Source organism: Pholcus phalangioides, unplaced genomic scaffold, assembly GCF_987345545.1.
Source record: "Pholcus phalangioides strain wild (caught in Gottingen) unplaced genomic scaffold, Ppha-v1.0 ptg000017l_1, whole genome shotgun sequence".
NCBI lineage: Eukaryota > Metazoa > Arthropoda > Arachnida > Araneae > Pholcidae > Pholcus > Pholcus phalangioides.
This window is the reverse complement of record NW_028301610.1, coordinates 7,654,048-7,667,295: the sequence shown is the minus strand read 5'-3', so window position 1 is coordinate 7,667,295 and position 13,248 is coordinate 7,654,048. Positions and strand designations below refer to the sequence as shown.

Sequence of the window (13,248 nt, the reverse complement as noted above, 5' to 3'; positions counted from 1 at the left end):
AACTGACAGTTCTGGTTTATTGCGGCATCGGGTGCCATTATTCACCTCTGAATGTCATGTAAAAGTAAGATCATGTGGCTGTGCGAATAGTGTATTTATTATACTATACAAAACTTGTCCTTAAACAATTTAAGTGCCGTGATGCAGCTCTTTCTGCGCGTGTTCAATGACCACCGCTGACCGGTAAGATATCTTACTGTCTTTCTTGCTGTCAGGAGGCGTGTCAATGATACGAAAAAGATTTGCAGACGTATGACAATCGGTGTCAAAATTCTGCGGAGTCGCTGATTCAAATGGAAAACACGGAGCATGCATTATATGAAGCTGCTGATGCGAATGATATGTTTTTCCCGGGCTTTCAGCAGCTATTAATGTGATGAAACGTAGCCAAAATGTCATCGACCGAGAAACGGATAGCTGAGCAGCGAGATAAGGCAGGAAAAACTATTGGCGAGTTTAAAGGCATCGACGGAGTGAAGAGAATCTCGAAATTCATGAAGAAATAGAGCCAAAACAATATCCAAAGATGATCCACAACACTTTATTCGAACCGGAAACTGAAGAGTGCTTTGTGGGATGAATTCCAGTATGCAAGTACTGTATATTTTATAATAGGGCGCAGAGTTTGGCAACCAACAATGCGCAATTTAAATTGCTTCAATAACACTATGATGTGTAAAAAAACTGCAAGAAGAAATGGATAATGTCTGAGCACCCGTGAATCCTGTGGTATACATCAAGCAAACTGTGTTATAGCATGCATAAGGATTATTTTAGTTCAAAAATTATTGGACTAAAAGTCGACAATAGAACCGATGACAGCTGTCTGTGGGTTAGTTGTACTGTATCGTATTGCCGGGAAATTGCATTTCTTGTTTTTTTCTGACGTGATAATGAAACTTCGTAACTGAAGTTTCACTGAGATCAACAAATGACGCTCCGATGCATATTTAGGAAGTCCCGCTCCAGCACATGAGTACGATGGTCTCCTGCGACTAGCGCGTCTCTCGTTGTATGCATTTATTAAAGATGATGTAGATTGACGTATGCGATTTATTGCAATTTTAGTGACATTTTTCGAAACAATTGTTTTTACGCCGAATGGGTTTCTTTTAAATTGAGTAATATTCTCACGAATCAGCCCTAAAATACCCTCCCTCTACATAAAAAACGGAACTCCAGTGAACCGTCGTGCAGTCCGCGGATGTCTTGAATAGGCGTAAAAGACAGCGAATCATGATTAGCGATGGATCCTAATCCTGTGTTGGGTCTGATGATCCGTGGATTCGGATTCAGAGACGAAACGAACAGCGTTCTAATCTACAGTTTACCTTTGAATTGTACCCAGCCGTTATTTGGATGGCGTGGAGTGCCATCCAGTACAACAGGATATCACTCTAGTATAGCGTGAGGAACTCTAACAATTAAGATATAGGATACATGTCCAGCAGTTTCTACAAACTGTTGCAGTGCCATCATGTATTCCAGCGGCTAATTTCTAAAAATACAATGCCCGACCGTACACGTCACGCATCTCCCAGCCTTAATTACGTCGTGCGTGTTCCAACACTGCTTAGTGAGATTTCCCCGAATATCGACTGTCCCATAGAAGATGTTTGGATTCAGTCGTCAAGTTTATCAAGTAGCTGCTTGCTGCTTTGCGGAATATACTCCAGACCAGTGTTTCTCAACCGCCGGGCCCTGACATCTGTCAAACCGGGCCGTGAACACAAAAAATTCTCTCTTTCATTTTCTTCTAATTCTTCCCCATTAGTCGTCTGTAAGGCCGGGCCTTCCACTCACAAAAAAGAATTCAACCGAGTCGCAGGCTCCCAAAGGTTGAGAACCACTGCTCTAGAACAACAGCTGCAGAATGCTTTGTAAATTTTACTCTTAAACAACAGTTGCAGAATGTTTGGCAGGACATATCCCGACAGAACAGACACGACCCAGGGTCTGTCCCTCCCGGGATATAAGCCTTTTCAGGACAGCAGGACATATCCCAGAACAGTATACGAGTTCCGTATGACCTCATGACTTTCGGATACTGACTTGGAGGTGTTCCGTCTTTTTTTTTGTTAAAGATTATAGGAATTCTTTTGTACTATCAAAAACTGTACAGTTCTTTTCTCGTTCTTTTAAGAATCCTTGTAGAAATGACAGAACTAATTTGTTTAAGAAAAATGCTAGTAAAGCAAATTGTAGAAAGTTATAACACGAAAGAGTTTACCTTGCGTGCAGGCAGCTGTCGGATGCACCATTGAGTAGGAGATGGAATGGTTGTCCTTCCGATCCACAACATATAAAGACATAAGACACAAGTTTCGCCCCTAATGATTCGGAATCCGATCACTGAAAGCTATTATCACAAATAACTAAATCGTGCTTCTATCAGAAAAAACTTGGCGGTATCAGTCTTTAGATTCAGATGGTCATGGAATGCGTTTGTTGGTGTCGGGAGGGCTGGTGGCGCATGAGGCGGCAGCGATGGGGTGATGAGCTGATGTTGATGTCGGTTTTGCTGTTGCTTCATCGGGCGGCGGCTTTTTGCCCATGCGCTACTCGATATTCAGGTAGTAAAGATTGCAGTTTCACAGCATCCAGCCTCAACAACATCCCGCATTTTCCTATTAAAACAACACAACTCGATCAAATACTCATATAAAATTAAATACTTTGGGTATTAAAAGTTATTTGTTAAATACCCGCATGCAAATACCTTTTTCGGCATTCCAGAAAAATCCTTTTTCAATAACCTTGAACTACATTTACATGGGTAAATTAATTTTTTCAACCATCATACCTCTATCCTGTTCCCTTTGAATCCATATTTTAATAATTTCAAATTGAATTTCTATGCGAAAAAAGAAAACTCTAGCAAGTAAGGGTTATCAAGTGGGGGGAAGAACAAAAGCGGATTGTTCTTGGGTAAAAATAGGGAACTAATTTTATTTGCAAACGACCGTTTGGCAAGAATTCCTCGGTTGCAATTTTGCACAAATTCAGCGGTTTCTGCACTACCTTGCTCACAAACAAACGCCATTTTGAATCACGTAGGCAGTATTTGCGTTTCATGTCGAAGGCTGTAATGCTCAAGAAAATCATGCTGTCCAGACTCAGTAAGTTAAGGCCTGGTAATTTGCTCCCTAACTACGATAAATTTGAAAACAGCAGAAATTAGTCACCAGATTTTTCCCAATGCCATGAGGATGATAGAGTCCATCGATGGGCAGAAATGTTCAAGAATATCCGGAAGATATTGTGAATCACAGCGTCTAGCGCACGTACAAGATTGTCAGTGATTACAAATGACCAACCCAAGCGTGATTCGTCATGTGCGTTTTCTCGGCCTACCTGAAGGCGTTCCATTCGTTTACGAACTTCACCACTCGTGATACTCAGACCACGTAATTTTACAGCTCTTCATTTTTGTGACATTTTTTTCACGTCAGAAAGCGACCAAGATATACCTCACAGTGTTACTTTTTCCGACATTTTCAAGCCAACTACACGAAATGCTCATCGACATGATTCATAACGGCAACTGTTTGTATTGTTATTACAAGGTGATTCTAAATTCATCCGATAAACTTTAAGAGGTGATAGAAGACTCCTAAACAAGCACTTTTGGTCGTAGAATGTGCGTTTGAATCGCAATAGGAAAGGCGATAGAGGGTGTCTTTAGAAAGTACACAACGGCACTTCACCAAAAAGAAAAATCATATTTTTCCGACGGATTCGCGACGATATGTGTTATCAACTATTCGAGGCCACATATGCATCTTCGGATTGAATCGGAGTTTGTTTTTTATTGGTACTAGGACCATCATGGTTATGCTGCGCCAAACAATGATTAAGTGGTACAATGACTTGCGGTAGAATTTGTATTACCCAGGTTGCACTACGAGAAGGCCTACCACATTACAACACCCTGAAACCTTGCATGGTCGATTGATCGCACTTATTTCAGCAAATCCGTCAGAAAAATATGATATTTGCTTTTGATGAAGTGCTACTGTGCACTCTCTACCGCCTCTGCTAGTGCGATTCGACTACGCATTCTATAACTAAAAACGCATGTTTAGATGTATTATAAAGTTTGTCCCATGAATTTAGAATCACCCTGTATATTTGTGAAATTGTTTTCCAACAAGATCTATCCGTGAATACCTATTTTTGTCTGTTTCTTCAAGTGGTTGATAGCAAATATCGCTGGAAATACGTCGGAAAATATAATTTCTTCTGGTAAAATTGTGTTGTGCACTCCCTAAAAACACCCTCTACCGTCTTTGCTATTGCAATTCGACCGCAGATTCTATGACCAAAAAATGCTTGTTTAGGAGTCAAATCACCTATTAAAGTTTGTCCCATGAATTTAGAATCACCCTGCATTATTTTTTTAGTGAATGTATCCCGCATTAAGTTTGCTAGTATCTTGCAGCGTTTGAAACCCCTAGTTTACGGAAGGAGTTGGCAACAAAAGCTTCCCCTTTGTTAATCTTTTTCCTTATATTTTGTGTTCACTGATTATGCATAATGAAATACAATTGATTCGGCAGCATGTGATACCATATATTCGGTTGACTGAACCTTCGCATCATTTGAGCTTGATTCCCTTGCTTTGTTCTTCGAAGGAATCCAAAACACGTGGTGAACTCGATGAACTCTACCTTATAGTTATTTCGTTGGAATGAAAAAGGAAAAGGCGATGTTCGCCAAAAGACACAATAAAAGAAAAAAAAAATAATATAATGCTTTTTATATTCTCCTGGGCAGTCTTTTCTGGACAGGCGGCTCCTGGTTCTGTTCCTCTATCGATAAAGAAAAAGGAAAGCCTTGTCCTCAATCATAGATCATGAAATACAATAAAAGAGAAGCAACGTATTTCCAAGATTGACACGACGGCTGTTAACCGAGTTCTCTCCGGACTTTGTTCTGAAACTTTGGAACTTTCAAAAGAACTACAATTCTTAAAAAAGAAAGAGAAAGAGGAAAAGATCAATAGATTTTCTTCGAGCCACCGTTGATCTTGGTACATTGAAAAAATATATACGTATATACTAACGAAGAATTCGAACGAAACAAAATTACTAAAAGTAGATTGTAACCCATCGATGACTAATCTTTTGATCAAATTTCAATGTCTATTTTCCGTTTTCCATGGCAACGTTTCTTACAAATTATTAGGAAGAAATAAAAATGTTTCGCTTGTTATTTACGAGACTTATTTTGAAAGTGAAATCCGTTTGGAAATATTTTTGTAAAAAAAAGAAGCATGCGTTCTTCACGTTTGCGCATATAAGCTGTGTTCGGGCGTCTTTGTTCGCAAACAGACGCCATTTTGAGTCATGTCAGAAGTTTATGTGTTTTTTGTCTTAGCGTGAACTGGAAATGCTTAAGGAAATCGAACAGCCTGCCATTGGAGATGTGACAACAGCAGAGATTAATCGTCAGATCGATCGATCTGTGAAATTTCTAATCCGAAAGGTAGAATGATGGCGAAGTTCTTGAATGGGTGAAGCTATTTAACGAAAGCCGGGAGAATATGCTTGATGAACCACGCTTGGCAAGCCATCTGGAATTAGAGGTGTTTTTATACGTGAATTAAACACCGTGACTCACACGTTTTTCCGATCTTCCTTAACCACTTCATGTACAAAATTTTGGGAACAAATTTGGATTTGACGAATCGGTGATAAATCTGGTAACCTCGTCCTAATCTAACCACACGTTAGAAAAAAGAAGGAGAAAGGAAAAATATGTATAAAAGAGGACAAAGTATAATAGATAAGCTAGATAAGAGAGTTTTTTCAGTCTCGTTTCACTCTCACCGTACGTGTCCTCTTTCGCTCTTACATGCATATAGTAGAAACATACATTATATGTGTGGAAAAAAAATCATTAACAGGAGTATAGAAAAAAAGGAAGAAAAGAAAAATCAACTTCAGTTGATAGGGCTACTATAAAGCTTCGCGGTGGTGAAGAGAGAGGAAAGACAACACAGAGAACTTATTTGAATTTATTTCACTGGCACGTGATCGCAAACGGATTAATTAATTTCCCCCTTTCCTGAACTTTGCCATCAATATAATCTACAGATTAGGTGGTGAATATCCGACGTTGTCACATTTCTTGCAGTCAGGAAGAGATTGGAACGATTGTAGAATAGATAACGGACCGTATTTCAGAAGTGGCGAGCACATCAATTTTCTTAAACATTTTCTGTGCACTGCCGACATGATTCCCGTTGTGTGAAACGAGCAAAGAAGTGTAAAGAGGCAACTGCGCATTATACAAAATTACGAAAGCATGTTTTTTGAAGAGATATTGCCTGACGATTCTCAATTATAAGACACCTCTCGCAAATAGACTCCAAAAAAATTCGGTTTCTTCAAAAAGTCTCAAAAATGTTGACGAATCTTGACGAGTATTTTTGAAATGCCTCGCGCATAGTTTTTTTTTTTTACTCCGAAAAGAGAAAATTACATGCCGCACTTTCGTATAAGCCATATAAGTCACGTATATGGGGTGGGGGGGGGGGAGAAGACATATCTTTCAGAATTCACGGTACTTCTTACATCACGCAGATTTTTGCTGCTATACTTAGAAACGCGATGTTTATGCAAGATAACAAATTTACTTTTAAATTGCTTTCAAAACGTATTTTTGTGGCTTAAAAAATATTATAAATAGAATATATTGCAGTATAAACTGCCTACATATGCAATTTCATTTCATTTTCGATAAAATGGTCTGCCAAATGTCGTAATAGAGAAATAACTCTTTCATTTTGGCGTTCATAAAACAACAAAATAGTGGCTGGGTTTATTTATCCTTTCAATAAAAGTTGTGAAAATAGAATTTAGCCAATTATTTTCATTGCTAATCAGGAGTGAAGTTAGACCCCCTTTCGTAATTCTGTGGTTTTTCTCTAGTCCACTATAATCAATCTAATTTTTTATGTACAAGGTGAGCATAAAAAAAAGTTGGCATGTAAACAATCGAAACCTGTTTATCGATACCGAAATCGATACAAATAAGTATTATTCAAAGATATATCCGAGGATGATGTCACTCTCTTTGCTATTTATACTAAGGTTTTTTTACCAGCTGGCTGATACAAAGATGAATTTAAGAAAGAGAGAAAATTCAACTGTCCTTGCGGGGAATCGAACCCACGTCCTCCCATTTTCCGGCTGCGTGCCTAGACCACTAAATTACAAAGGCAACGAATACCGCAATTTTTACTTAGAGCTCGTGTGCACTGAACGGGACCGTACATGGACGGTCGGATCTAGCGCAGGCCAGAGCTCACAATTGCTGACACTGCCACCAGATGGCGACTTATCCGAGGATTATGCCATTCTCTGCTATCCATACGAAGGTTTTTAACAGCAGGCTGATGCGAAGATGAATTTAGGAAAGAGAGAAAATTCAATTGTCTTTAGAAAATTCAAAATTCTTGTCACTGCCATTCAATTAACTGTCAGAAATTGTGAGCTTTGGCCTGAGTTAGGTCCGACCATCCATGTACGGTCCCGTTCAGTGCACACGAGCTCTGAGGAACGATTGCGATATTCGTCATTTGATCATTTTTGTCCCACCACGGTTATTTTCTGCACACGAGGGTTTATTATACCGGGACCTACAGTTTATTGCCGATTCCGAACGGCAGCCTTTTTTATACTCACCGAGGGGTTGGTGCACTAACCCCTCGGTTTGGGACTCCCTGCAGTAGCAATCTTTTTCTGTAGTCATGTCGCCGCTTCTGTTGTACCCCTGTGTCAGGAAAGTTTCTGACTAGGATGAACCGGATATCGAACTCGCGACACCTTTTGTACTTTAGGCGAGTATCTTATCGACCTGGGCTACCGCGCCAATGCGATATTCGTTGCATTTGTAGTCTAGGCGCTCACCCGAAACGTGAGAAGACGTGGGTTCGATTCTCCGCAAGGGCAGTTGAATTTTATCTCTTTCCTAAATTCATCTTCGCATCATCCAGCTGTTGAAAACCTTCGTATATAAAGATATATAGTTTCACAATTCACCCGACAGAAGGCGTTTTATGGCAGTCTGGGGTGGTTCCTCAACCAGATATTTATCCGAATAAGACGATTTCAGTGAGCAAAACGGAAATATAAATGAGTCATTTCTTCCTTCCTTATTTCATACCGTGGTTTTCCAGAACGATGAATATCGCAAAATGGATCTAAATAATCGTTTATTGATCAATTAATTTTGAATTAGATTGTTGGGACCAATAATTTATAACTGACTTTCCTTGATTATGGGTGATATGAATGTGTGTGTGTGGAAAATAACGTCATCGATGGGTTCTCGTGATGGCGTAATATACCATAAGTGCTTAAAGCTAGTATTTCTTTTATTGACTCACGGGAAATAAGAAGAATTTTTCTCATCATGAGTGGAAGAGTTTCTTCCTAGAAAAGGAGCTCCTTCAAAGAAGTATTTGCACAAATGGCAGACAGCCAGCCAGCCACCAACTATGCTTCATAAATATACTTGCAGCAGACCAAAAAATAAACCCGTAACTCGATTTTGTACGAAGACTTTTTTGCTTAAAAACTGCAGTAAAATCATGTTTAGGAACAACAACTTCGATGGAACAAAAATTTTATTTGACTACAAGGATAATCTAATCCATCCAAACGGTCACTTCTCGGTCCATTAATGGAAGACAACGTTACTGTCTGCAGTTTACAATCTGCATAAGTGCTATATTCTATACAGGGTGCTTCTAAATTTACGGAATAAACTTTAAGAGGTGATATGAGACTCCTAAATAAGCATTCTTGGTCATAGAATGTGTGGTCGAATCGTAATAACAAAGGCGGTAGAGTATGTTTTTAGAGACTGCTCAACAGCCGTTCACCAAAAGCAAATATCATATTTTTCTGACGGATTTGCTGCAATCAACCATTCGAGGGTGCAGGATGTTGTAATGTGGTAGACCTACTCATGTGGTGTCACCTGGGTAACGCCAATTAAGTACCACAAGTTCTTATACCGCTTGATCATTTTTTAACGTAGCATATTGATGGGTCTTGCACCAATAAAAGCTCCATTCCAATCTGAAGGTGAATATGCACCCTCGAATGGTTGATAGTACATATCGCAGCAAATCCGTCGGAAAAATATGATATTTGTTATTTGAGAAGTGCTATTGAACACTCTCTAAAAACATCCTCTACCGTCTTTGCTATTGCATTCGACAGCACATTCTATGAACAAAAATGCTTCTCTACGTGTATCATATCAATTCTTAAAGTTTGTCCCATGAATGTAGAATCACCCTGTATTTGGTGAGAGTCACGTTTAACAGTTTCTCTTTAAAAAGCGCACGTTCGTAATTTTGCACATGCACAGTGTGTTTCGGGATCTCTTCCGTACAAACCGATGCCATCTTGAATTTTTTCTTTAGTGATTTTGTGCCTTAACCCTCCGTCGGGCGCAATATTGGGACCAGCGAGTTCGGGTACAGGAAAAAAAAATCGCAAATTTATACCCATTAATTTTAATTTTAGAGTTCTAAAAGTAATCACTGACTTCCGTGGGAATGTTTAGACAAAAAAAAAACGAAATTCGTTGAAAAAAAATAACGAATTTATTGTTCAGAAACAAACTGTGCCTGTCAGGTCGGTTGCGCCCGACGGAGGGTTAAGATGGAAATGCGTGAGAAAATAGCTGCCCTTCATCTGTGAGATAAGGTACATCATTTTCTGTCTGCGGGATTGTGGCAACGGAAGTGGTTCTTTGCCGAATCTGTGGAATGTATGTACGGCCTGAATGCCATGTTCATCAATTGGCCAGCTTGTTTAAGAGAGACCGAGGGAACGTACATGATAAACCACTCTTGGGTCGCTCATTTGTAATCACTTGATTCGCGTTAATCACTTCATGTGCGTTAGACACTATAATTCCCACATTCTCGCGGCCTTCCTTGAATAGTTTCACCCATTCACGAACTTTTTGATCCCTTATGGCTTTCGGAATACACAGATTAACGGAACAGATTTCTTGTGGGCAGAAAGCGCATAACGTACCTCATATCAGCAGATGGTCTGTGTCACGATGTGAGTGCAACATCATGAGTTGCCTTTCGTGATTTAATTATGTAAATGATCATACTGGCTGGAGTAGAAATATTTATAAATGGACGGTATTGACGGCAAAATATACACAGATTTAAATAAATAATAAAAAATTATCTTTCATTTACATGTCAGATGACCAAACAGTCCATCTTGATAAAGGAATGCAGGCTTTCATGGTTAGTGTCATCAGTAGAAGCTTCTGGGCTATAGAGCTGCGACACAAAAGAAATTTTTCCAAACGGTTCGTCTTCTTCCACCGTCAGGTCAAACAGTCCATCTTGATGAAGAGATGTAGGCTCACAGGGTCGGTATCATCAGTAGAGGCTTCTGGACTATAAAGCCGTAGTCCAAGAATAATTGTTTCGAACGTTCCGTCTACATCTACGATAGCATTTTTCAATGACGACAAAAAGGAAGACAAATGAAGATGCAGAATGTAGAATGCAAAAAATAAAAATGAAAATGCAGCAACCAGCGGTTAGTGTTCATTAAGTCGTGGAGGCATGCAAAACTCGTATACTGCAGAAGCATATTCTGCCACGCATTCTGCAGCTGCTATTCTAGAGTATTCATCAAAGCGTTCTGCAACTGCTGTTCCGCTCAGGACTCTAAGTAACTGTTGTTCTCTCTCTAGCGTATATTTCGCAAAGTTTTCTGCGGTGTAGCCTACTCTGCCAAACATTCTGTAGCTGTTGCTCTAGAACAGTGGTTCCTAAATATTTTTAGTCGTGAACCCCCAGAAATCTTGATGTCTGCCATAGATTCCCACTTATAGCAGCAGAAACTACAGCCATCTTAACGGCAAGAATGTTATCGAATAATGGAGAACATTCTATCCAGTACTAGTAAATGTGATGCGATAGCAATGCGATCTACTGGAATGCAAAGAAACTAAAACAACGTTTCATACTCCGATTGAGATGTCAATACAACTACAGTTTTTGTCAAATCATAATATATGCTCCTGCAGTCTACCAACGTTGCAGCGGTGCTTCTTTTGCGCATAAATTTAATCAAAACTTCTCATTTTATGTAATTAATTATATTTTATTTATTTATTTTATTTTCAAGTCATTCGTATTAATTTTTTTATAATTCTCCCAATGAAAAGACCATGGACTTAGAATCCAGGCACCCCTAATAGGGAGCCGCTGCTCTAGAACAACATACGCTTAACGCTATACTCTAGAACATATTCCGCAAAGCATTCTGCAGATGTATTCTTCTAATGATGTTACCGTAGATGCAGACAGAAATTTGGAACAGTTTCCTCTGAACCACGTCTGTATATCCCGGAAGCTTCTAAAGCCCATCTTGAAATTAGAAAAGTGAAAAGGAGGGGAGGATGGAAATGCAATTAGGCAATACTACGGTTATGACAATCGGAAAATATGAATTCACGACAAAGAGCCAAAGGCTTTCTATGGAATCAGTCGACCAAATAATCTGTTTGATGTATTTTTATACGCGCATTTAACGATGTACTAGCTCGTCTGTGCACTGACATTTCGACGACTCTCGGGAGGAAATGAAACGTGAACGAATAGAAACGTGACACAACACGATCCAACAGCGAACAACACACAGAAAATGTCTGTGAGAAAAATCGATACAAAAGAACAATTCACCCACTCACCGTAATGACTTCTCCAGGCTTCGTTCGTATCTAATCTTAAGACTGGAAAACAAAAAAAATAAACACAACAACAACTCGGTACCTGTCGTTACTGTCGAACAGCGGCCAAATCCTGATATGCTGTGACTTGAAACATGAGGATGTTGTTTCATCAACTAAAAGGAGCGACTCAAACTCGTAACTCACATATTTGTTACACGATTTTGCTGCTACTGCTCATATCAGTATCATGAAATTCCAATATTTTCGGAATCAGTTATTATCCGAATAAATTTTAATTCTGGTAAGGCAGCGCGTTTGTTTGAATAGGATTCACTTTGTTGGTAATCAAATTTTTCAGATATCAACTGATTAATACCATTACCACATTTATGTTCAATCAAAAAAGTACAAATTCGTAAATTATTCGGTGTGATTGAAAAGGTTATGTGGATTGCAGAAAATAATGCACATATTTAGCATATAATGCACAAATAATAACACATATTAAAAGCAAACAAATGTGTTTTTTTCAGCATTGTGCAATGTGTATGATGTTACATGCATATTGCATCAGCATGGAATTTACATTTGGAGTGAGGAATACTGTGACACTGCCCTGCCAAAAAAAAAATGTCGAATGCGCAACTAAGTTGTTGGAATTTTAGAATGAATAACAGCATGCGTTCGACTTGGAAAATATTTTTTTTAAGGTGATGCACTATCTCAACACTAATTTCTACCCTATTTTGCAAAATTAATTCACTTAACACATTCTCATACGGGGGCCGTGGGGGCATCCCCCGTATCTCCGCCCATGTCCATGGTGGATCAGAGAAGAAACGAATGACTTCTTAGATTCAACTTTAGTAAGATCTATAGGCTTTCGATCAAATATACGATGTGTGTCTATTCTACTTCTACGGGATGTGGTGTAAGTCAAATGTTTGAATGTTGCCTACTGCTGTTTCCAACCGATTTTCAGAGTTTGGGTCCCCTGAATCATGGCATTGTCATCCTGAGACACGTCATCGTCTTCGTAGAAGAAAATGTCTATTGATGAATAAATTATGATCATTAAGCATGATGAGAGTGCTAACTTCATATTGTTGACTCACAATAGTCCTAACCCTTATTAGTTCAACACCAAAAACTTAGATCAACGCTTCTTCTGAAGCTTGTAGTATACTATACCAAATTCCACTGAAGAATGTGTACGAGGTGCATGTACGGTTAAGTAGTAGTAGTATACTACTTATATCGTGACTATTTTTGGCTACTCAATGTGAAAATGTAGTTCAAGTAGACTCGCTCCCTCCATCCCTCCAATTCACTCTTATAGCTTCAACTTGGTGATCTCTTTCTTTGATAACAAAAAAACTACAGCACGAGGTCACCGTCAACAGTCAACAGTAAGAGATTGCAACACCTGTATCGTTCCGTAACAAAATGAATTAATTCTCTAGAATGCTGACCCGCGATAGTTGTGTTTTCCTAAGAGAGATAGTGACCACCCAT

At 39.1% G+C, this 13,248-nt stretch overlaps 1 protein-coding gene across 1 annotated transcript in view; it reads right to left on the bottom strand.

The window, feature by feature from the left end:
- Positions 1–13,248, bottom strand: part of LOC149072179 (uncharacterized) — a 134,829-nt gene that overhangs the window by 108,953 nt on the left and 12,628 nt on the right. Inside the window, exon 3 of the mRNA XM_089246551.1 lies at positions 2,231–2,627. Coding sequence (XP_089102677.1) covers positions 2,231–2,312 — 82 coding nt within the window. The 5' untranslated portion in view covers positions 2,313–2,627. The remainder of the gene's footprint in view (positions 1–2,230; positions 2,628–13,248) is intronic.